The following is a 24,901-nucleotide window of genomic DNA, read 5'->3' on the forward strand; positions in this document are numbered from 1 at the left end:
AGTGCTGGTGTTGGTGCTCTTGCAGGATTGAATTTCATCTGTAAGTTGCTGATGCCAAAGTCTGCTTGTAAGCCTTTTGTTTGAAGCAAGGGGTTTAAGTACTTCTTCCCCATACAGGGAGACTCTTATGCACAGAATGTTGTTCTAGACGCTCTTTCTCTGGCTGAAATGTTAAATTCAGTGGGAACCGTGTTTCCCAAAGCAATAACTGTTCTGGCCTCCCTGGGCTTGACTCAGAAAATGTTCATAGAGGAGGGGTTGGAAATTTTTTAAAGGCTCTGAAACTGCTGAGAATTTAAATTATTCAAATTACATGCATCTTTTGACCTTTTCTTTACGTGCTGGTCTCCTCAGGATTTTCCCTCTCTTTTCCAACACTTTATCTCTGCCCTTTCAGCAGCTCAACAAGCCTGCCTGGCTGGAAAATTACCCAGCTTGGATTGCGTGTGGTGAGGGAAGTAGAGTGGACTGATGACAACACCAGGGGTCTTGTTGTAGTCGGAAACATGAGGAATGTTGTAGTGGCAAGGCCTGGGAAGCAGGGCAGTCGCTGGTGCTGTGGGCAGGGACATCTGGGCAGTGCTAGTGTGGTCCAGGGCTTGGCTTGTGTGGACAGAGCACTTAAGTGGTATAAGCAACAGAACACCTGAAAAGCACTTTTGCCAGTATTTTCCAGTTTTCTAAGTCTGGGACCAGCTGATGGCAGTTCCTGTAGGAATCAGAAGCTGCTGCCCAGCACTATGAACACTGGGGTCAGGCTGTCCATTCAGTGGTGGCATTTGCAAAAGTCAAATAAAAAAGGCAGAGGAAAAGAGCTGGGTCCTTCTATTAAAAAAGGCATTTAGTTTCCAAAGTGGTTGGCAGGAAGAAAAGAGAGAGCCCTTTAGGGAGTAAAAACAAAACAAAAAAATTCTGCAAGGTTAAATGTGCTTTGAATGAGAGTCTGTGTCTGAGACTTTGGTACTCACTTGCTGACTGTCTCCTGGCCTCAGAAGAAGAGTTTTCTGTCCTGCAGTTTTTAATGATCTGAAAATACTGTCTCTTTGAAAGTGAAACACAAGATTCAGCTAGTGTGGGTTTGGGTTGGTTTTTTAATCTTAAGACTTCATTTTGTAATCAAAAAAAAAAAAATTAACAAGGCACTTTGATAATGAAATGCTTTAGAACTGTGAATTCTTTTTAAATCTACTTTAAATATAGAAACTTCTCTAACAGGACCTTTTCCATAGAAGTCTGCAGTATTTCCTGATCGGATCAAGTGCTTATTTCTGGCCAGCTCTCTGGCAGTTCATTAAAGTGATTGAGGAGCAACCTCTCATTTCTGACAATTGAAAAAGCACCAAAGACAGAATGGTGAACGTGCCATAAATGTCTTAAAGGAAAAGCCTCTCTGCTGCTAGCAATACCTTTGAACTAGGGCTGGTGGACTTTTTCTCAGGATGGTTTTACCTTCTAAATCCACAACTACACACTCCAATAACAGAAGGGTCAACCTTCAGTGGTTTGTTAGCAATCAGAAATGCTTAGTGTCTGTAAACATTTGTACTGGGAGATTCAGTCCTCCTTCACGCTACTGATTCTATGGCTGAAAGACTCTTTTGATGTCTAAGCACTGTATAAACAACTGAAAAGGGGAAAATAAAATAAAATGTTGGGGGTTATTTTGGCTGTTTGGGGTATTTTAACATTTTATATAGCTCCCATGGATAGAACTTCTTGGGGAGATTTCCTGTTTATTGCTTGTTTCCAACTGCATCTGCCATGTGCAGTGTGTTTTCCCAGCATGTGGGAAAGCTTCTCCAGTACATGGTGCAGAGCTGTGCTGTGTGCACTGTTTAAGGCTCCACTGCAGAAGAAATGATGGGTGTGAAAGGAGCCATGATCAGGAGAGGCTGGGGAAGAACTTAGGCTCCAGTCTCTAATGACATTGAGGGGAGCTCAGAGGGACCTCCTGCTTTACCCTTTCTTTGAAGTCTGGAAATTAGCTTGGAGGTTGGGAGGGCTGAGACAGTGGGTTTATTGTTTGGGGGGATGTTTTTTCCCCACCAGAGCTTTCCTGTACCATGGTGAGTACAGTTAAGCAGCTGGGGTCGTCTTGAAAGAATTTGTCACGTTTCCAATTACCAGCTGATGACTCAATTGTTGCAGCCACTGGAAGTGTGGCTTGATGTGAAAATTTGGTCTGCAGGAAGGGTGAAAATAATGTGATTATTAAGAGGAACTCTGAGGCTACTTCATGGCTGACTGTAAATGTACAGGACTCTTGCTGACCATGACTGCCAGGTGGTGACTGGGAAGGGTGATCCTGGCACACTTTTTCTCCTGTGTTCAAAGACTGTAGAGATAGTTGCTAGGGGGAGGTTGTCTGTTTTGGGGACACAGATGGCCTAAAATGAAAGTGGCAAGTTTTTGCCACCTCCCAGGGCAGAGTTTGTCAGTTGAGCATCTTCCCTGTCCTGCTCAGTGTAATTGTGAAGTCAGATCTCCATGCAGGGCTGGAGGCTGGACACCCAAAGCTTCTGCAAGGAGGTCTATCCATGCTCATAGAGGAGAGGAGCCACAAGGCTCAGCTAGAGTAAGCAGGGACCTGATGCATATGCCAGTACTCACTGGGTACTGTAATCCTTGGGCTCTGTTCTGTCTCAAATTGCAGCATATTTATTGAGCTTATAGCCCTTCTCCACAGATTAAACAAGCCTCCCTGGGTTGTTTTCCCTGCTTGGGGGCAATTGCCTCTTCTCAATATTGCACAACAGCTGTGGGGTGCAAATGGTGCTTGGAGGAACAGGTCTGGCCCCTCTTGGCAGAGGTGGCCTGGCTGTGGTACAGCCTGTGGGCAGGAAGGGCTTTTTGGGAAAGCTGCTTGCAAAACTGAGAGACTGACATGGAGAGCTGTAGGGCCTTTGTGCCTTCCAAATAATTTATTTTCTAGGCAGTTTCCCAGTCCTGTTTTCTTTGGCCTTTTAAAATTTATTTTGTTAGGGGCGGAAGTGTCAAGTGAAAGATATCAGTGTGTTGAAGCAGTCTGTGCTGGGAAGTCTATTTGCATGCTCTTGTAGAGATAAGCTGGACTAAATGACCTGGTTATAATTGAAGAAGTTTATTTCTGGGGTGTCTACTGTGGTTTTGATTTTGGAGTTTAATTCCTTACAGAGCAGAGCCACACTTGTGTTCAGTGCTGGAAAGAACAGCTGTCATGTTTTCCTTTCTTTCTTTAGGCTCTCATCCAGTGGCCAAGTATCTGGGGTCTGTAGATTATAGATACAACAACTTCTTCCAAGATCTAGCCTGGAGAGATCTGTTCAACAAACTTGAAGCACAGACCACTGGTAAGACTCTGTCTGTCTGGCCTGTGTGGGATAAAAAGCTTGAATGAGTAATTTTAGCAAAGGTCAAGTAAATACAAGAGGAAGCAGACAAGTGGTTTTGTTCCTCTTTTCGCCTCACTCCACCATATTCTCATTTCAGATGCTGACCTTTCTAAGTCCTGCACATGGTGGTTTGCAAACAGTTACTGGCTCCCAGAGGCACTAACTAGCTGCCTCTGAGTCATGCTGTTCTTACCTACCTACTGCTTTGTTCTTTGATGTGGAGGTCTCGCTACCAAGTTCAGTACATTGCTTTCCTTCAGGAACTGTGCAGCCTAAAACGCTTGGGAAACTGGAAGCTCTGGGAAGATTAACTTCTGTTAGTTGTGTGTGAGAAAGATCCTGCCAGCAGACTTGAAAACATTCTCATTAAAGAAGAATTTTGTTCTTCACCAGTGTGGTAACAAGTGGGAGCTGCCCTAGGTCAGACCAACAAGTTCCTATTCTGATCTGAGCTTGTTCTAGGCCAGATTAAAGCCTTACTTCATGTTAAAGTACTAATTTGTTTAAAATATTAATGCTTACAGTTTCTTCCTCCATTTCTTCAAGAACAGAAAGAAACAGGAGAAAGGAGGATTTGAAACATTGAGGGCTACATGAAGGCTTGAGATTTGATGCTGTCGTGGGCAGCATTGCCCATATGGAAATTTCATTAGAAGGAAAAAGCTTTGGAGTTTGTGTAGCACTGTGAGTGTGAGGAGGTTGCAGTGTAGTCCTCCCTGGTGGAATTGCAGAGTTCCTGAGACTCCCAGGATGCTCCTGGAAGTCCTCTATCCATGAGAGGAGGAGAGAGACCTCTTCACTGTAATTGTTCAGAGCTTTTTCCAGCAGATGGGGACATGGCTGGACAAGGCCCGGGGCAGCCTGTTCTGAAGGTGGTCAGCCCAGTTTGGAGCAGGAGGCTGGACTAGAAATTTCCTAGTGTCCCACCTAACCTACACTTTCCCTTAATCCTAAATTCATGGAAGAACTGGTGTATGGAACTGGTTTCCTTTAATTCCTTGCTGCACTTGAAAATGCAGAAAAATTACAATACAGACTTGATTTTTGTGTCTGAATTAGGAATACGTCATTACCTATAGAAATCCAGCCCAAGAGCCATATCTGTTCCTTACTTGCTTATATGCTGTATGCTATGAGGAAAATTCCACCTCATTTTTGTACAGTACAGACTTTGTACATTCTGTATTTTTGTCTGTGTGGTGGCAACTGCACGGAAAATCTGTGATGGCACAAGACGATGTGGCAGAGAATCACAGCTCTTACCAGTTCACTGTTCAAATACAAAGAGTCTGGGTGAAAATGCCCATTATAAGGTATGGAAGTGTCTGGTAAAAGTCACTTGTGTTCCTGTGATCTCACAGTTGAGGCTCTTTGATTGAAACCAAAGAAATATGGAAGGCATTTGGGAAATGTCTTTGTGTCAACTTGAATCAACTACAATCTCACAAATACACGTGATCTTTGTGCTTGTCCTACCCTTGTGTGTCCCTCAGTCTTTTTGGTCAATTCAGCAAGGCTGTGAGTCCATTAGAAACTCAGGTAACTCAGTGCTGGTGTGAGCAGAGCAGCTCACCTGGGAGAGATGGCCAGGCACTTTCTTCAGCAGATACCTGCAGTCAAGGTGTGAAAAAGTCTAAAGCTGGCTCTGGGTGGGTACAAAGTAAAGCTTTTAACAAATCTAAAAGACGAGAGACACTTCAGTCAGAAATGCTGTGTACAGATTCAGCTTTACTGTGCTCTGGGGTAGGCAGAGCTTCCTGTGCAAGAGGCAGTGTAAATGCAGCTGGCTGAGCACCATCAGCAAATGGAGGACAGTACTGGCAGTGGTCTAAGAAGTCACTTCAATGCTTTTCCCTCTGTTCTCCCTCAGTTTCGGAAGCACCTGACGTCGTGTCCCGGATAACGCAGTACATAGCAGGGGCAAACTGTGCCCACCAGCTGCCCATTGCTGAAGCCATGCTGACGTACAAACAGAAAAGGTATGTCCCCCTCGTCCTGCTGGCTCCCAGGATGAGCCAGGTTGAAAGCGAAGTGCTTTTCTCGTGTCATGCCAGCAGTCTGAAAAGCACTCCAAACGGCAAAACCCTCGGGAGCCTCATGGTAGCCTATACCCAGTGATGTCCCACTCAGTGAATCCACAGCCGCGGGGCTACTTTAAGTGCAGTGATTCTTTTTAAAGATATAAGTGGTTTGGGGAAGTGGGGGCTAAGCAGGATGGGTGATGGACAGATTCTGTGTGCTTAGGTTCCAGAGATCTCTAACCACAGCGACCTTAGGTGTGTAAGACTGGACCTTGACATTCCCCCACAAAGTGTCTTCCATGAGACCTGACCTTTTTACGTTGGTATTCAGGGAACTAAGCCCCTTTCTTTTTGGAGTGTAAATAGCAGAGCTTCTTGCAGGAGACACAAATCCTTGTTGATTGGCAGTTGCAAGGTATCAGGACTCCTGCTGAGGAGGGCTGACATTCAGCGGGTTTTATTTCAATGTTTCTTAAGGGATAAGCAGCCTGTAGGAGGGAGGATTGGGGCCTGAAAACAAGATTCAGGAGTATGTAGGGCCTCCTGTGGCCATGGGGCCAGGAAGAAGAGTAACTGTTACTGAAGGGTAGAGAAGCACTGTTACCAAGGGACAGAGGAGAACAATAGATTTGAACTCAGCTCATGTGAGTTTTCTCAGTTAGGGACCAGCAAATCCCTATGAGGCATGGATGTTGTTAATTGTTAATTACTTCAATTTGATTTTTCATTTTTGCTCCATTAACATCCCTCATTGGTGTCTCCTTTGCGTAAGAATTGGGAGAAATTAAAAGTGTGGGTAGAGTCACTTTTTTCCCTCCTTTTTGGAAATTCTTGTTGTATATTGCTTTTCCATTCCTGTGTCTGCTCTCACATTACTGTGCAGAAATGATTCAGTGAAACTTCACCCATTCTACGTGTTTTTCCTGTATTTCCAGACTGACTAGTCAAGTAAGAGACTAGTCTAGCCTCTTCATGTATTTGTGGACTTTGTAAAGTTAACATTATAACAAGGATGAAATTTAAAGAGCTACAGAGTACTTGAAGCTCTTGCCTTCAGTTTTCCGTTTTGTTTTTGGTGTGAAGGCTTACCGTAGTTACCAGCAGGGAGATCAGACACCCCAGTGCAGTGTGAGCCCCTTCTGAGCTGCCTGGTTCTTTCTCTGCACCCTTCAGGTGCTGGGTTCTGCACTGCTTTCCACTGCCTCCTCAACTCTGTTACAGCTTCATTTTTGTCAGTAACACACATTTAAACATTTTGAGTTTCTAATGTGTCCAGAAAGGTCAAATCAGCACCTTGTTAGAAAACATCTGAAATGCATTTGAGCAAGCCCTGCTCTTACCCCTCCCAGCAGTGTGCAGGACAGCTTAACCAAGCTGGTCTGATCCATTTGGGTTTTACACCCTTTGGACCCTGGTACCATGCCTGATGCCATTCATAGTTTTAAGTTAGGAGGTTATTGGGAAGAGAGATTGCTGAAACTCATAGTCAGACTCTGGCATAGCCTGCAATCTCTCAGTATTTCTGTGTGTCTGCCTTAAAATAACTTCTGCTTTCAGGTCAGTACCCCATGAGAGTGAGTCAGAGGAACAGGCTCTCCAATGCAGCATGGGCAGTTGTCACCTGTGTGTCTTCCTTTAGGAATGGGGGTCTCTGTCATTGGCAGCAGCTTAGGGAGGGTATTGTCCAAAACAACACAGAAATTGTGTCTCCATTAGCACTATCTAAACCAATGCATCGCTTTGTTGTAAGTATAATAACACATTTGTCTTTTTCTTTGGTTGCTTCCTGAAAAGGAAAAAGAGCTTTCATTTTGATTTTACCATAAGGTATCAGTTCCTTTTAGGTTCCCTCTCCCATCTCCTATCTCTTTTCCCAGTGAACTGGTCTTTTGTGCCTTGTTTAACAGTTCCTGTGGGTCTGGGATGCACAGTTTGTGCTTTAGGTTAAGTTCTGCTCGCTGCTTTGAAACTATGGCATCTGCTGGCAGAATGCTTAGTTGAAAATGACTGCTGTGCCTTTGGACCACACATTTGGGTTCCCAGGATGTAGACTGAGTGGGAATGAAGGAGTTGTTGAGAGAGTAGCTTAGAGGAGTACAACATGGAGAAGGTGAGGTTTTTTCTTACCTTTTCCCTTAGCCATCAGAAGAGACAGTGTAGCTCCAGAAGGATCAGGACTGAGAAAAGGCTTTTCAGTTCCCATCTGTTGGAACTGGAGTGCTGTAGGTGGCACTCAGGGGCTCAAGGTGGGGTTCAGCTGTGCAGTGTCCAAGTGCAGACCAGCAAATCTCCTTCTTGTAATCAAAAATTTGAGGACTAGTCTCTTACTGGCAGGGTATGACAAACATATGGGACTTCTCTGAGCTTAAGAAAGAGAAGACAGATGTATGCTAGCAGTGGAGCTGTGCTCTCTGAGCTGCCTTCAAAACCTCAATGCTCTGCAGGGTCCCCTGCTTTGAATCATATGCTTATTGGGCATTGTTTATTTTGTGCTCAGCACACAAAGTTACTGCAACTCCCTCTCCCTTGAGGCCAGAGGTGAGTGGCTTCTCCAAGGCCAGTTTTCAAGGCAGTGGTCCAGGTAGAAACAAGCAGTGCTACCTACAAATTCATTGCAAGAAAAATCTCCCAGAACCCTGGTATTTGCTCTGTTAAACAAGCCCTAGTGGTCCAAGGAAAGCCAAGCCAGTCTCTAGGATGTAGCTGTATGTGATGAGCTGCTTTATAACTTTCTTGCCAGCTGTCCCTATTCTGACTGACCCCGCTCTCTTCCCGTGCCCTTGTTCTGTTTGTCATGGCAAAGGTTGGCGCATGTACTGCCTGTGATGGACTGCAATGGTGCCAAAGCTTTGTCCTGGTCTTCTGGAGCATCTGCTGACCTTACCTGAAAGCGGGGGGCTGGCAATGAGGAAAGGGGTTCAAGAAGGAAATGGAGTGCCATTGCAGTTCCTCTGAGTTACACTGGGTGACTGACTCTATCTGTGAGCTCTGGGAGAAGTCCTGGTTACTGAATTGTGAAGGAACAGTGCAATCCAGGCAACACCTGGGGACCTGAGACCATGGGGACAGGGGTGGGCCTCTCACTAGGAGGAGCATGTCATTGATATCGCTCTGCATTGTTTTCTTGAAAGAAACCCTGTGGTATTTGAGGTCTGAGATTCAGCACTCATTCCCAGTGCAGCTGGATTGCTGGGCTGGCGTCACCCACTGTAATTCAGTTCCCAGCACAGCTCAGCTCATGCCATGTGGCTTCTGGATAGCCCTTGCATGAATCTGGGAAGCAGCCTGGCTGTTGGAAGTGGCAGCACTGTTCACTTGTCAGGGCAAGGGCTGGATCACTGCCTGCCTGGTTATGTGTTTACCAAAAGCTTTTGAGACCACTTCCCAGCTCTTGCTCCCAGTTCCCTTGGATTGGAGGGCTCCTGGGCAGTCGGAAGCACGGATTACACTTCTTTCTGCCTGCTGTGTGTCTCGGAGGCCCTGCAGGGCAGTGGCTAAGCAGAGTCCAGGTCATTGCTCTGGGTGCTTCTCCTCAAACACACCCTGCAGCAGTGCCGAACATGAACACGGCTGGTGAACAGGGGCACGGTCCCTCCTCTGGCTCAGCAGAGCCCATGTTATCTGGCTGGTTACTGCAGCAAACTCCTTGGGCAGCTGCTGGAAATGCAACAGGAGTGCAGCAGAGGAGAATCAAGGCTCAAGAAATTATGGATGTCCTGTTGACCATGTCCAGCCTGCCATAGCAATGTGAAGAGTGCTGGAGAGGAGGTGTTTGGGAAGGCTGAGAGGAGACTCTTCTGATGTGTTGTGAGGACATGGAGTTGCTTTGTCCCGTTTTGGTTTGACCCTGGTGGAACCAGGCCAGTGTTAGCCAGCAGACAGTTGGAGTTGTTCAGTGGGCAGGACAGATTTCATACCATAGATAAAACTTGGAGAGGTTTTGGATTGCATGGATAAGCCTTGGATTGCCTGGGGTGAAATGGCCCAGAGTCCTTCTAGTCCTTCAGTGATAGAACTCCTCTCTTTCCTGTTGCCTCCTTCAGGACTTGACTGGAATAAAGGGAGTGCCTGAGACCCTCCCAGTTAGAGAGATGGCACATCAATAACTGCTACAAATCACAAACTGGGGCCAGGTTTGGCTTTAAGTTACAGCTGAGGTACCAGGGCCTTCATAAGCCCTGTGGGTAAAAAAAAGCCTTGGGCATATGAGGTTAACCCTCTGCAGCCTGGGAATCTGTGCAGCTGAGGTAATGAGGGGAAGCTGCCTTTCCAGAGGTGGGAGATATTTTAGTTGCAGGGCTGTGGTAGGAGGATGAATCAAAGCAGCTGTTACCAAGGTGAAAGGATTCTGAATTAATGTTTTGGGATCTTGAGATCCTGAAGAACAAAAATTGGGAAGAGCATGAAGGAGGAAATGAAGAACAAGCACGGTCATTTCATCTTTTCTTCCATCCACGTGAAGAGCAGCTGTTTTGATAAGCTGCATTTTCAGAGACACATGTGCAAGACCAGAGTTCCCAAGAGGACATGTGACAGTACTAGGCTAGCTGAGCTGAAATCCAGCTGGATTGCTTCAGGAACAGCCTGTGCATCATTGTGAGCGGTGATAAATGGTGACTGAAGCAAACGATGTATTTCAGAATTGCCCCTGAGCTCTCTGCAGTGGGAATCAACGCTCCCAGGGGGAATGAGAATGAGTTTTCTGCTGGAATTGGGCATGGTTTGTTTTTTCAGAGCTCGGAGCAAACCCATCCAGTAGTGAGAGATGACTAGGTGGTGTTGTGCTTCCCTCACTTGGTCAGTGGAACTCACTTTCTGCCGGCCACCAAGCCCATGGAACTAAACGAAAGAGAAGAGAGCTGAGCCTCTGTTCTCTGCCTCTCCCAACAGCTCTGTGGTTTTCTCTTTTCCCTTTGCAAAACTGGAGCTGGAAATGTCGTGTTCGTAGGAGATGTGTTTGCTGGGGACCTGCAGCTGTGTTTGCAAAGATGTGACCTTTCTGCCTTCCAACACGGAACAAGGGACTTGGTCCTGTGCTTCAGGAGAGCCATGAAGGTGCAGTGCCTGAGGGTGTGAGGTAGGAAGGGAGCAAAGGCCCTGGTTTTGCCTTAAGGATGGATAAGCAGAGCCGAACCAAAGCGAGAGGCTGTTTGCAAAATCATGTTCTGCTTTGGACCACGAGGGAGCTCTGGCTGAGTCACTGCAGTTTTATGTCATTCTTTCCATGGGGCTTAGAGAAAAGTGTCCATCCAACCTGTGCTGATCACACAATGATTAACAATCTTTGTGCATTTGGTGCATTTCTGGTCAGTGCTGGAAACAGCCCAGAAATACCCACAGTATTTATGCTACTCCCAGCTAAATTCTGGATGAAAGGAATGCTGGATGTTTTTTTTCTGACCACTGGGGGATGCACAGGAAGAGAAACATGAGAAGTCTCAGTGTTTGTCTGCTTCCTACCTGTTTCCTGTGCTCAGTCACTGAGAAATGTGTGTCTTGCCCGTGCAGTCACTTCCCTCTGCTGAACCATAGTTCCTTGAAAATATGTGGATGTGCTTCTGTGGTCTTCTCCTCACCCTGTGGGTCCACCTCTAATCTCTGTTGCCATTGGAGGGAGCAGTGGCTCTGCAGGCCTGCCTTCCTCCTCACTCAGCTCTTCCTCCTCATCTTTGTCGAGTCTCCCCTTAATTCCTGCTAGGTTTGGCTGTGGCCTTCGTTGCTGGCCATTCTCCACCCTCTGGTTTCTGAGCCCTGGGCAGGGCCCAGAGCAAGAGGGGCTTTCCAAACATGTATAGTGTTGTCTCCAGCTGTTTCTGGGACACGGTGTGCCTTTTGTTCAGCTTGGTTTAGCTGTTGGTGTGTGCCCCAGTGCCCGACCTCTCCGGTGTGCCTGTGGAAGGGCCTGCGAGCTCCCAGCAGCAGGAAGCGTGTGAGAGCGTGTGTGAGCGTGAGAGCACGTCCTTGCTGGTGCTTTACCAATAACCACGTGTCACGGCTTGTAACCCGCGGCAGGGCCACTGCTTTGGCGGTGCCGGGATGTGCAAGCTATGGCACATGGCTCCACGGGGGGGACGCCTGGAGGCCGTGCGTGCAGAGCGCCTCAGGTACTAGTAAGTAACACCCAGTTCTCCGTGTTGTCGTGGCACAGATCCATTTCCTTGCAGTAGGAGGCCGTGTGTCTGTGATGACTGCCATGCCATTCAAGCATGTTTCTCTGTGGAGCGTGAGGGAGGGAGGCAGAGCCCTTCTCCCCCAGAGACGTGCCATAGGTTGTGCGCTCCTCCCGCCCGTGCAGGCTCTTAGTGCTGGCAGGGGGCCTTGAGAGGAGCGTTGGACTGGCGCTTGCATCCTGTCCGTCCCTGCTGCATGCTGGAATGCAACGTATGGAGTGAGTATGGTGCCCGGGGTGGAGGCAAGCTGCTAACAACTCTCTTCTCTTTGCCTTTAGCCCTGACGAAGAGTCTTCACAGAAGTTCATTCCCTTTGTCGGGGTGAGTGTTACCGGGGTTGTGCTGTCTCAAGCAAGCTAGAATATGTTCACAGGTGTTAACCTAAACTTAACAGGTTTCTGGAGTAGAGCAGAAGCCATTGGGTGCTCCAAGGCAGATTATCAGTGTGAGAATCTGATGGCTGGATGCAGCTGCCTGATATGTAAGCAAACCTCTAAGACACTTCAGCAAACTACAGGGTGTATTTTACTCCTCAGACAGGAATGTGATGTGTCCTTGGAAACCTGATCACAGGGATGCTGTGCCCAGCGTTGCCCTGGTTGATTGTTTTGGCCAAATTTGCTGTTCCAGTGTCAGTCCTCAGCATGCTTGTCACTAATGGTCTCCCATCCTCTTAGTATCCCATCTATTCCTGGGAAGTAGAGAGTACATCCCAGCAGGGACATGATTTATACCACTGTTATGTATTTGGGACAGTAGTCCCTAGTTTTTCCTCCTGTCCTTAAGTGTTCCTATCTGAGGTGCCAAGTGCCAAGTATCTGGTCAGGGCCATGTTTGTTCCTCTGTCAGTGTATTTTGTGCACTGTGCTCTTTGCCTTTTCCAGCTTCCCTCCCCTTATTTGATCATGCTCTTCAATTCATTAAGTTTTGGGTGTAAAGTCATTGGCCACAAGAAATGCCTTGGCTGCTCTTCAGCTCTTGGATGTCCTCTTCCCAGTTTGTGCTGCTGTCTTGTAGCTTCTCTCTGGCATGCTGGCCTTGCAGTGCCTGCTCTGTGTGAAACTGACATGTGCGCGTCCCCTTTGTGTCCGACGGGTGCGTCAGAGCTAATCTGAAATCCCAAGGCATTTGAAGAGCTTAGTCTCTCTTGCCCTCAGGCTGACCCTGCTTTCACTCTGGTGTCTCCTCATAGTGAGAGTCTCTCTCTGCAGTATTCCTGAGATGACAATCTACTTTTGTTTGTTGAAGAAGAGATGCCTTCTGCAAAAGCAGACAGACACATCTACCCAATTTGTTCCCTGCTGATGAGCTTTGCTGGGAACTTGTATGAACTCCAATTTCTAGTGATGAACTGTTCTTACAAAACAGCTATTTCACCTTTCCCAGTAATGTGAAAAGCCCAGAGGACTTGGAACATCCCAGACTGTTGTTGGGCTCTGCAAGCTTTTCTTCAGGACTGATTTAGTCTCTTATTATGTGCAAGCAAATGGGGCTCAGAATGTTTATCCAGTTGCTCTAAAATGATTGTTGTCCTCACATTAGTACTGCTTTTCCATCTGGATTTGATTATCTGAAAGTGGTGGAAGAGTGAATGGCTTTGTTGTGTATATAATGTTGCCAACCCCCCCAAAAATCTTGCCTTGAAAGCACAGACTGACTTCCTAAGTCATCTGGTGATGAGGATCGAGTCAGTGCTGCTTGCTCTTGATTCTGAAGCATTCCTGACACAGTAATTCCCCATTAAACACATCTGAAGAGACTGAAAGGCCAGTTGCAGGTGTCTCACAAAGTCCGAGGCTGGACATGAACACTGAGGCTGTTTCCCTCAGGTGCAGCCTGCTCAGAGCTGTTGGACAAGGAAGAGAGAGAGCCAGCAACTTCTGGGTTTGCAGCTCCTGATGTTGGCTGCACTCTTGGCTTTTGGGGTGAAAAATCTGATGTCCTGCAGCTGGATTGTGCAGTCTTTGACCCAGAAATGAGCAGAGCAGTGCTGTGCTGTTCAGCTGGGCTCAAAGTGGTGGGAGTGGAGCCTCACAGGGGGCCAGACAGATGCAAAAGCCAGGGTCAAGCTGCGTTGGGCTGACAGCCAGTTGCCAGGAGAGTTAACAGGATGTGCCTCTTTCTGGAGGGAAAGGGGACTGGCTGCTGCAACTTCCCTGGATGGAAGCGTGTTGGAACTGCAGTGGTGTCATGCACCTCCCTGAGAGGAGGGAAGGGAAAGTGTTTAAACTTGTGTTCTTCCCATGTGTCTGAACTTCAGCATCTTCAGTCGGCCAACAAGGAGGAAAAGGCCAGAAGAGATTTCCTGTCTGGCTTACAGATGAAGGTGGCTGCAGGCAGTTTTCTGTGTTGCTTGTCCCTTCCCTAACTCTGCTCCTCTTGTTCACAGCCAGTGACAGTCTGTGAAACATCCTCTTGGCATTTAACACATACAGCACAAATGGCTGCTGCACTCCAGAGCCTGATTTGTTGCCCTTTGGATGGAGACTGGCCAAACTGAGCTACAGCCTCCTCCTCCCAAGCCCCTCAGGGAGCCTGTGCACACACTGCTGAATTCATGATGGCTTTTCCAAGCCTGCATCCACCATGAGAATCCACCAGAGAGCCTGACAACTCTCCAAGATCTACTGCTGAGCATACCTTTCCAAACTCTGCAAAGCGTTTTGCTTCTAATAATTAATTTTTTTTTTTTTTGGGATCCCATATTACAGAAATGTGCTCCCTAGAGATGTGGTCCAGACATGGTCGTGTCTGAACTTAATGACCTTCTATTTTCAAACTACTCAGTCTGCGTGACATCATTTCTCATTCTAAAGCAGGTTTTATTGACCTGAGCTCCCTTTGCAGCTCTTTCCCATTTGTCAGCATTTGTATAGGGTAGACATTAGTCCTGGTTTCTTAAGGACCTTCAAAAGGGTCTCTTCTCTGCAGTGTTAAGAGTAATGATCCCTGTGTATCATACCAGATTATCACTACAGAAGGTCTCTGCTTTTGTATCACCAAGGACCAGTTTATCTTTCGAGGCATAGTGTGTTCTCAGGAGTTTGTTTGCAGCATGTTCTGTTCCACAAATTATTGCCAGTGACATTTACCATTAATCTTAATGTACTAGCTGGTGGTTGGCCACACACATTTGTACCCTTATTACAGTGTCATTTGGATCGTTCTGACCTGTCCATGTGGTGCTTTGTCTGCCTCCAGAGGCTTTGCTAGGGGCTTTATCTTCTTTGTTGGACATTTCCCTTGTTTGGAGAATAGAAAACTCTGATCAGAAATTGTGCTTCGTTTCTTCTATGGTTTCCTAACAAACCCCAAGTATGCCGCACCCTGGCAGTGGCTGCTCTTGAGCCATGGAAGCAGTGTGTCTGTAATTAGCAGGTGTATCAAAGCAGTGCTGAAGGGATATTTATGACCCTTTCTCCTCCCACAGGTGCCACAGGCCCTATAGTTGCCATAGCTTGGACCTGATGGGCTGTGTAGAGCTGGGCAGGTCTGTAACAGCACTGTAGGGTCTGTCCTTTGTGCTGTCAGTGCTGTCCTTTGTGTAGGTCAGGGAAGGGCTGTGAGCTGGCACTGCGTGGCTGGACATTTCCAGGACCTGCCTGGCTCTTAGAAGACTCCTTCTTAACTGCTCTGACTGCAGGGACGGTGTCATGGAGCCTTCAGAGATGAACTTAATTCTGGGGTTTGGGCTCCTGAAGTTCAGGGGGCTCTTGTTTGACAGAGCTCTTCTGTTTTTCTCCCTTTAGGTGGTGAAGGTTGGAATAGTGGAACAATCTTCTGCAACATCAGGTAAGGAGCATCTTGTGTGTGCTTTCTGTGTCATACAGCAGGTGGGAGCCTGACTTCACAGGCTGAACAGACTTGTCCATTCTGATGCCTTGGAGCTCTGTGAGGTGGAATTGGTTTTTATTAGCTCCCAGTGGCTTGTCTGCAGAAAGAGAGCCCTCTCTTGGGAGAGGCCCTTTTTCTTGTTACTTTACATGGTGCTTCAGGCCAGGTGAAATTCCCACACCTTCATCTGAGGAAGGTCTACTCTCACATTTGTGCAAACACCATTTTTCTAATGTGTATTGTCCGTAGGGTGGATTCACTGTTACAGTAGTTGGAGGTTCCTGCTTCAAGCTGAGGAAGCAGTTCATCAGAAGTTCATGCCTGTCTCCCTATACTGGGCTCAGTTGCTGAGTAAAATTGATCTCAGTGCCTGGGAACTTTAGGGTGGGCAAAATTTTAGACCCATTTGTTTTTTACTGGGGGAGTGCAAGGCTGATGTACAGGATACTGTCTGCTTACATATGCAGACATGGGGTAGTGCTATTTTGTCAACGTGAACTCATTTTTTCCTCCTTCCATATGCACAGGAATATTGTTTTCCTTGTGTTGTGACTGTTTCTTGTATTGTTTCACTGTCATACCGAGCTTCTTGTGGCCTGGGTCACACATAGGTTTGTGCATGGTGGCAGCCCTTCTGTGGGTCACTCCTTGCTGCCACACTGCTCCCACCATCCTGAAGGGCCAACGTGAAGGGGATGAAACCTTGACTTTGGAGGGTGGAGGCAGATTGAATGGGGAGATCCCTGTGATCAGCCCAGAGGTACTGGATTCCAAGAGTGGTGCTGCCCTGCAGTGGTTGCAGGGGGAGATTCCCTGTAGGAGATCAATGGGCTGGGCTGTGGCTGTGCAGGAAGTTCAAAATCAGCTGGGAGCAAACCCCAGGAGAGCAGATGCCAAATGAGGAACCCAGAGGAGTGTGAATGTCTGTGCCTGCCTCTTATCCAGACACATAAAGCCCTTCAGAAGCATGGAGGCAGTCAGAACTGATGGGCCAGCTGACCTCTGGATTGAACCTGAGCAAAACGTGTGCAGCAGGAGCAGGGACAAGGAGATTGAGCTTTGTCCCAATGTTCTGTGCCGTGAGACAAACCCAGACAAACAGTGTGACTTCCTTTCTTTAAGGTGACTCTGATGACGCAGCTCCCTCAAGCTCCATTGTCCTTTCTTCCACCCCGCCTTCTGTGTCTCCTGCTGTGAAAGAAGCCTCCCCCACGCCCCCTTCCTCACCGTCTGTTACAGGCAGCTTCTCGTCCCCAAGGTAAACCATGTTTTGTCTCCTTACAGCTCCCTTGGCTGGCTTATCTGGCATACACATGGCAGAGAACTCCTCCAGAGAAAAACCCATAGTTCTTTCTTCATCCCTAGCAAACATTTGGAGTTGTCACCTTCCCCCTTCACCTCTTTTCCCTCTGGAGTGACTGTGTCCTTGCTAAGGCCGACAAGGAGCTGGGGAGGGCAGGAGGGATTGGATTTTACACTTAGTAGGAAGGCTGCATGTCTCAAGGGCAGGATTCTCTTGGGACTATATGTATTCAAAAAAATTACTGACTTAATACATGTGGGTGCCAGACTAATCCCTCATGATTCTTATATTTTTAATGGTGAAGTGAGTATGAGGTCAGAGTGACTTTTGAAGGAGCTGTTGACTTTCTCTGTGAGGGTAATGCTGGCAGTTGTAAGGTGGCATGGTGGAACTGCAGTTTCCATTCATGTGTGTGCCTGAAAGCATATCTGAATAGCAAGGAGACTGCACCTAGAGGTAATATTAAGCCCTGGTTTAGCTGAAATTTTTAGGGTTGAAGGGAGGAAACCCTTAGAAAGCTGCCAGTAAGACTTGCCCTGGCCAGGACTCTTCATTTTGTTGCTGCACAAAACGTTGGTGTAGCTGTCTAACACTTTGTGTGCAGTTTTGGTACTCAGAAGCATTTGGCAAAGTTGCCTTTGATTTTGTTAGCTCCCCATAACTTTTAAGGGAACGTAGCAGCACTCTTGATGAGAAGGGGAAACCAGAAGCATTTGGATTCTGGAGTTTAGGAGTGGAGAGGAAAGAGATAAGCCACTCAAGTTTTGCAAAGTCAGGGGCTTTTGTGTTTGTTGAGGGTGGCAGAGCACTGGAACAGGTGCCCAGGGAGGTTGTGGAGTCTCCCTCTCTGGAGACATTCCAAACCCACCTGGATGCGTTCCTATGTCACCTGCTCCAGGTGACCCTGCCTTGGCAGGGGGGTTGGACTGGATCATCTCCAGAGGTCTCTTCCAATCCTAACAATTCTGGGATTCTCTGAAGTCTGTGGCACAAGACCTGGGGGCACACAGTGACACTGCAAGAGGTCAGTCAAAAGGGAGAAAGGAAGGGAGGGACCATGTCTTCCTCTGCTGCTTCTGTGGCAGCAGCATCAGCAGATCCAAGAGGGGTCAAACAAATTCAGGGACAGCAGATCCATTAATGGATACTAAAGGATGCTTCAGGAATGTCCCCTCTAGCATCGCTAATCCTGTGATTGTGAGGCTGGGGAAGTCCAAGGGCATGCTCTGAGGCTGGGCTTATGTGCTCTCCTAAAGTAGCATCCCCTACTGTTCCTGTTGGAGACAGAATGGGGACCTTTTGTGCCCACTCCACAGAGCCCTGCAGGGACCTTTAACCTCTGACTTCTTAAACTGGCTTAAGAGTTCCCTTTTACCAAGAGGAAGTGGAGATGTGAAAGTCCCAGTTTAGGTGCCCAGCACTGGAAGATATTAGTGACTTGTTAGTGACTAGATGTTCGTGTTCACCTGTGTCAGGGGCCCGGCTCCCCAGGCCCCTCCTGTTGTGTCCCTGTGGTTTGATGGCAGGAGAGCCCTGTGTGCCCCAGGCTGTTGCAGCAGCAGCTGGCTGGCAGTGCAGAGAGCTGGGGGCTGTACAGCCACAGATGTCACATACATTCTTGTGTGTGAGCTTTGTGTATGGGCTTTCCAAAAGTGGAAGTGGTTTGGGAACTGGTGCCCCCAAGAGTGTAGGGTATTAAAAGTTGAGAGCCATGGATGTGATAAACCTGAAGCTGACACCCCCGCTCTAGGAATCTGGTACTTTTTGGTTTCATATTGTGTGGTAAAATCATCAAGAAATGAGGAAGTGTAGGTTCAACATTGTTCCATCTCCCCTGATCTGTAAGTGACAGCACAGGGGGTGGAGGGTGACCCAAAGTGAATGATTAAGCCACGTGTTTAACTGGAATGGAACATAAAATCTTGCCTGGCCCTAGTGAACATTAGGATGCATTGTCTTTATGACTGAGTTGAGAAATATGATGCAAAGGAGCCTTAAAACTCAAAGCAGTATCTCCAAAGCATCATCCTTAAAGAATCTCACTTCTGAATATTGCCCTGAGAACCAAAAACCTGGTTTTGGTCGTCAAAGATGAACTCTGCTTTGCAGTCTGACTTTTAGCTGAATAAATGGCAAAGAAAATGAAAGGATTTGCTGAGAGGACTGTAATGATGGGACGTCCTTGCTTTACCTTGAGTTTCTTACTAGACAGGTGGTGCAGAGGGATGCATATTTCATTCAGGATCACAGATTTCTCTTCCTTAACAACTGCCATTTCTCAAACTGGGGACACAGACTGGTAGATAAATTTAGGTTTTTGTCTGGTACTTGTGTATTATTCAACACTGATGTCACTGTGTAGGAAGAAGTATAGGCTGTCACTTGTAGGTCTGCTGAATGATGAACCCCTGCTCCCCTCAGGGTTAGCAGTGAGAGGCAGGGGCAGGAAAGGGCTGGAATTTCCCAGGCTGCTCATCTTACCTTTTCTGGCTCAAGAAAGGCTGGCAGCATGTTTTGGTGATGCACGGCTGCTACCACATGATGCACAGGAGTTTTCAATAACAGATCATATCCTGAAATCTGCTGTTGTTTAGCAAACATCATGGGGCTGGCAGAACATTCTTCCAACAGTGGAATTCCCCAGCAAGTGGCAAGGCTTGGGGGGAGGCAATTGCCTTATGCCAACTCTGTTACAGGGAGCTGGGGTGAGCAGAGGTCCTCTTTGACCTAGTGGAGCATCAGAGCTGGAAGGGAGGCAGCTGGTGGCAGGAAGAACTCATGAACACAGGAGATGGAAGCAAGTCAGGGAGCCTGGGAACTGAGTGCCTGATGTTCAAGGACCTGCCAAGTCTTTGTTCGCCTCAGTTAAGAGTTGGTTTTGGCAGGGCTGTGCCTGGACAGAGTCACTTATCAGTGCTCAGGAGGCAGCAGCAAGGTGCTTACGGCCTCTTTTCCCCACCCAAAGATGAAGTAATCTGGACCACCTCAGGAGCTGCCTTTGCTGCTGTGTCACAGAACTCAGCACCATCTAAGGAAAGTGCTTGTGTGCTCCCTTTCCCACTGCTTGCCTCATGACTGTGCTGCAGGTCAGCTTGTCTCGGCTCAGTGAGGTTCTGTGCTACCAAGCTGATGCCACTGTACAAGGGGACTCAGGCTGCATCTCTAAGGGATGACTTCTTGGGCTTCTGTAATTGCTGAGTCTCACTATGAAATGTCACTGCCTGATTTCCCAAAGAGCCAGCTGTTTATCCTCTGACCAGGAATAGCAGCCACTCTGACAAAACTCTGCTGAGAGGTGTGCAGAAATTACCTCCTTCTCTTGTTTTCCAGCCAGGGCCTCGGTGCTGAGTTGATGGGCCTGCAGGTGGATTACTGGATTGCAGCTCCACCTGTGGACAGAAAGAGAGACCCGGAGAAGAAGGACCCCTCCACTACCAAAAACACACTGAAATGCACTTTCCGGTCCCTCCAGGTCAGCAGGCTGCCTGCCAGTGGTGAGATCGCCACCACACCAACCATGTCCATGACTGTTGTGACAAAAGAAAAGAACAAAAAAGGTAAAGTGTCCTTCTGTCTCTGTCCTGCTGCTCCAGAGCTGCCTGATGTGTCAGTGCTGGATTACAGCCCCTTGGTCCTATTTTTATCCCCAAAATTCTAATCAGTTGATGAGAAGTGACTGCATAAAGTGATAGTGTTTGAAAGGGTGGTTCCTCTATGTGAGGTAGAAAGGGGATGTGTTCATCCTCATGGCTGAACAGCTACGATGGTATAGCACAAAGGAACAAAGGTGGGGACAGAGCAAGCACATGCAGAAGGCCATGCTCTGGACAGCTTCTCTGTGCTCCTTGGGAGCCTGCTGGTGCTGTTTTGGGATGTTGGATTAGATAAGAGGCAGCTTGTGCCCCAACCACCAGTGAGGGTAAATGGGCCCCTCCTTTCTAGCAGTGTGCTGGAAACTGGGGATAGTTGTACTTTCTGGGATGATATCCCCATCCTATGAGCCTTTAGCTCAAAAGAGCCACAGAGAATAATAAAAGGCATGTAAGGGAAAAAAAATAGCCCAGGAAGTATCACAGATCCCTGTGAGATGAGAAAACAGGAGTACCCCCTTAATTGGAGTCTAGGACCTCCTGCTCTCCTCCTGCACCCACCCCCACACTAGAGCCAGTGGGGTGATGCAGAACCTGGAGCAAAGTCCTGGGAGGAGCAGCTGAGGGTGTTTAGCCCAGAGAAAAGGAGGCTCAGGGTGACCTTATCAGTCTCTACCACTGCCTGAAATGAGGTTTTAGCAAGGTGGGAGTCAGTCTCTTCTCCTAGGTAACGAGGGACAGGACATGAGGAAGTAGCCTCAAGGTTTGCCAGGGGAGATTTAGATTAGATATTAGGAGAAATTTCTTCACAAAAAGTGTTGTGAAGCCCTAAAACAGGCTGCCAGGGCAGTAGTGAAGCCACCATCCCTACATGCTTGGAGGTAGATGTGGCAGTTGGGGACATGGTTCAGTGGTGCAGTTGGCAGTGTTAGATTAGCAGTTCGATTCAATGACCCTGGAGATCTTTTCCAACCTCAGCAATTCCATGATTTTATAATTCTTATGCTTTTGTACAGAATGCTGCACAGGTCAAAAGCAAGTAGAAGTTAAATACTCTCCTGCTCCTAAACTCGTGGCTTTATTTTCTCTAAACAAACTAAAAAAATGACATTTTAAACGTTGTCAGTGATTTTATATTTGCTTCTGGCCTTGGTAGTGTGAAACATTTTAGAAATTGAGAACAGCTCTGAAGCAAAGTCTTTTCAAGGAAGCAGTGAGGCGGTTCTGCACTTACATTTTAGCTGCCAGTAGTTGTCCTTCACAGCATCCTCGGCCTGTCGGCCTGGGAGTCACTCCTGGTGGACTCTCAGAGAAGGCTGACAGAGCCTCCTGGACTGCAGGACACAGGTGCATAACCCTGCAGCCGAGTCACTCCCAGGCCAGCACAGCTGTGGCCCTGCTGGTACTGGAGCTGCCACCCCTGGTGACACCCTCTGTAAGTGTCATGTCGTTGGGAGAAGCAGTCCTGAGACACTCCAAATGTTCTTCCCTGGGGGTGGCCCAGCTTGCAGTGGAGGTGTTCATCACCACCAGCTTTTGTGGAACCAGCTTGTACATCTTTGCTCATGCATTTGGACAGTTCTTGGGGTACTGGACCCTTTTTTAATTCTCCTTATGCCTTCCCTATCTGCTGGCTGCCCCCATTTTGTAGTCCCTCCTGCTCTCCAGGTGTTTGTGCAGCCCTGGCTGTGTTGGGCCACAGTCAGTGCTGCAGACCTGGCGCTGCAGATACAGATGTTTTTCCTGCATGGTGTCCCAACAGAGCAGGAGTTACCTGAAAGTGCCCTTTGGGGTCAGGATTATGAGCTGGGAAAGCTTCACATAGAGACACTTAGGGCTAAGATGCTCATGTGCATCAGTGATGGTGCTCAGCACTGACAGACTCTTGCCAAAAAGGGGGGATCTTAGAAGTAAGAATTTTCTGGCATGAATGTTTAAATGCAAAAACTCAAACAAGTGTCAGTGCAGCTCCTGTGAGTGGCATAGATTCACTGTGTGCTGGTTTGATTTTCTTCCAGTGATGTTTTTGCCCAAGAAAACAAAGGACAAGGAGGTTGAGTCAAAGAGCCAGTGTATTGAAGGAATCAGCAGGTTGATTTGCACAGCGAAACATCAGCAGAACATGCTGCGTGGTAAGTGCAGTGCTTGCATCCATTTGGGTGCTGGGGCAAGGCTCACATGCTGTGATCGTCCTCCAGGCAAAGGTCTGACCTGGTGTCCTGCCCTGTGCCCTAGAGCCAGCATGATGGGGATATTCCTGGGGAATGGGCTTTGGTGTGTCCAGCATGGGGGAATGCTTTAATAGGCCTGGGATATAGGAAAATCTTTAGCTAGCTCTGACTCAGTGCTCTGGATGAGGACAAGGGTTGGACAGGGCTCCATTCCCCTCTCTGTCATTTTCTGTTTCTCTTGCACAGCTGGTGCAAGTGGTGGTTGGTGGCGGGTGGTGACATTGTGGCTATTCTCTGGGCAGGACACTGGCATATGCTCATGCCACAGCAGGAGCCATATATGCATCTTGTAGACAGACCTGAAGCATCTGTCAGTGGAGCTGGGCATCCAGTATCAAAAATCTCCTTGTAGCCTATTCAGTTAATAATCCCCAGCAGAGGGATCTGCTTGGGTTACCTCCTTAATCCTGGCCCGGTCCCTGTGAGACTGGAGAGCATGAGGGGTGCTCACAGTACATGTGTCACCTCTTTAGGAGACATGGATGTCCTGGTTAGAGTGCCAGTGAGGAGAGACTGATGTCCATCTCTGTAAGAGTGCATTTGCCCAAAAACGAAAATGAAGTGTGCTTAGGAAATCTGAGAAGTCAGATCAGGTGACGCTGAAATCAGCAGTGTGGGGAGCTCTGGTGTCAGTGAGCGATGCTGGAGCAGCAATCTGAGCTGTTCTCAGTAAAGCTGGTGTGCTCCCAAGCCTTTCTCCCCCGTGTGTGCAGCTGGGTGGGGCAGAGCAGCTGAGTGTGGCCAGGCCTCCCTCTGCAGGGAGACTTCTGGCAAAGCTGCCTCAGGTTGGCTGCTCTCCCTCGGTATTTTCTAACTCTCCTCTCTTTTTACCCTCCCCTGCAGTCCTGATCGATGGGGTGGAGTGGAACGACGTCAAGTTCTTTCAGCTGGCAGCACAGTGGTCCTCTCATGTCAAGCACTTTCCCATCTGCATATTTGGACACTCCAAATCTAACTTCTAGCTGTGCTCGGTGCAGGGACCTTCTGCCTGTCCCGGGGACTGCACACCAGGAGCCAGGAACTGCGTGCCAACTCTGACTCGCGTCGCTCTGCCCTCTCCTGCAGAATTAATTACAGATGTGCTTGGATTACTTTTGAATTACTTTTTTCTATTAACTCTTAAGTTTACTACAAAGGAAGGAAACCCCTTTAAACAAAGGCAAAAAAAAAACAACAAAAAACAAACCAGTCTTAAATATAGATGTGCTGACAACATGAAGTCGTGGGGGAGTTGGCAGGAGCAGGCAACCTGCCCAAGAACACCTACCACTTACAAGCAGATAGCTGAGTAACTGCACTGCTTATTAACCTGAGACCTCATTGGTGTGAGTGGGCTGGGGGAGCCGTGGATCAGCTCGAGCGGATTTTGCAGAAGATCATGTGCGTTACAGTGTGTTTGGCCCCCTCCCTCTGTATTTCTAGGAAAAAAGGATGGCCAGTCTTTCTTCCTGCTGCCAAAGGATGAGAGATCAGCGAGTCTGGAGGGAGTTCAACTGTCCAGTTTGGAAAACAAGCCACTTGCAGAGTTAGGAAGGTCTGGAGAGGAGATCCCCCTCGGAGCACAGAGCCTGCCACAGGGACAGGCAGGTGTTCATGCTGAAGGGATGCCTGAGGAGGGTTGGGCAGAAACAGGAATTAGGGAAACACTAAGTGTAAGGAAACTCCCGTGTCCCAGGTCTTTGACAATGACCAAACCGAGCCAGTCTCTGTGTTCCCCAGCTGGCTGTGCTGCTGAGGGGCACCACGTCAGTGGGGTCGCTGCTATTTACATACTCACACCGATTATTTACCTGTCAATAAAACCTCGTCCAGCCTTGGAAGGGAAAGGATTTTTTTTAACAGCTGCAGATTTTTTTAATGCTTTCTAAAAAAAAAGATAAAAATAAAAACAAAAAATAACAGGAAAAAATTAATTTGCCAAAAAGAAAACACAAACCCAGGAAGATGAGCCGTTGTCTGTGGAGTGATGCATCACTGTAGGGGCTGGACTGGGAGCCAGCCAGGCTCTCTGCATGTCCAGCTGCCTTCCTGCCCATCTGTCACGCTGCACACCTGAGGTGGCATGGGCTGCTCTGTCAGGTGGTGGATGGGACATGGGGAGCAGAGTGTTGTTGCCATGTGGAAGAACAGAAATCTCTGGCATTTGAGAGTAAGGGACTGAAATTTCTGATGGGCCCTTTCGGGTTCCCCCCTTATGGGCAGGCCAGGCTCTATGAGCATTTCCAGAAGGGACTTTCTGAGGGCAGTGATGCTTTTGAACTTTATTTTCTTTTTTTTTACCTGATCCCTTACCCTTGGGTTTTTAAAGGCTTGGGGAACCCGCTTTGCACTGCATGGCAGGTCCTGCTCTGTGTAGGGACCACCTGGGTTCTGTTGGGCAG

General features: G+C 47.9%; 1 protein-coding gene across 19 annotated transcripts in view; it reads left to right on the forward strand.

Moving 5' to 3' along the window:
• Positions 1 to 24,340, forward strand: part of PACS2 (phosphofurin acidic cluster sorting protein 2) — a 74,362-nt gene extending 50,022 nt beyond the window's left edge. For all 19 annotated transcript variants that reach the window (XM_069022515.1, XM_069022522.1, XM_069022523.1 and 16 more), the window contains 8 exons: positions 3,219 to 3,329; positions 5,242 to 5,350; positions 11,841 to 11,883; positions 15,312 to 15,354; positions 16,519 to 16,654; positions 20,030 to 20,256; positions 22,308 to 22,421; positions 23,364 to 24,340. In XM_069022515.1, coding sequence (XP_068878616.1) covers positions 3,219 to 3,329; positions 5,242 to 5,350; positions 11,841 to 11,883; positions 15,312 to 15,354; positions 16,519 to 16,654; positions 20,030 to 20,256; positions 22,308 to 22,421; positions 23,364 to 23,482 — 902 coding nt within the window. In that variant the 3' untranslated portion in view covers positions 23,483 to 24,340. The remainder of the gene's footprint in view (positions 1 to 3,218; positions 3,330 to 5,241; positions 5,351 to 11,840; positions 11,884 to 15,311; positions 15,355 to 16,518; positions 16,655 to 20,029; positions 20,257 to 22,307; positions 22,422 to 23,363) is intronic.
• Positions 24,341 to 24,901: the final 561 nt, after the last annotated feature.

This window comes from Aphelocoma coerulescens, chromosome 8, assembly GCF_041296385.1.
Source record: "Aphelocoma coerulescens isolate FSJ_1873_10779 chromosome 8, UR_Acoe_1.0, whole genome shotgun sequence".
Classification (NCBI taxonomy): Eukaryota; Metazoa; Chordata; class Aves; order Passeriformes; family Corvidae; genus Aphelocoma; species Aphelocoma coerulescens.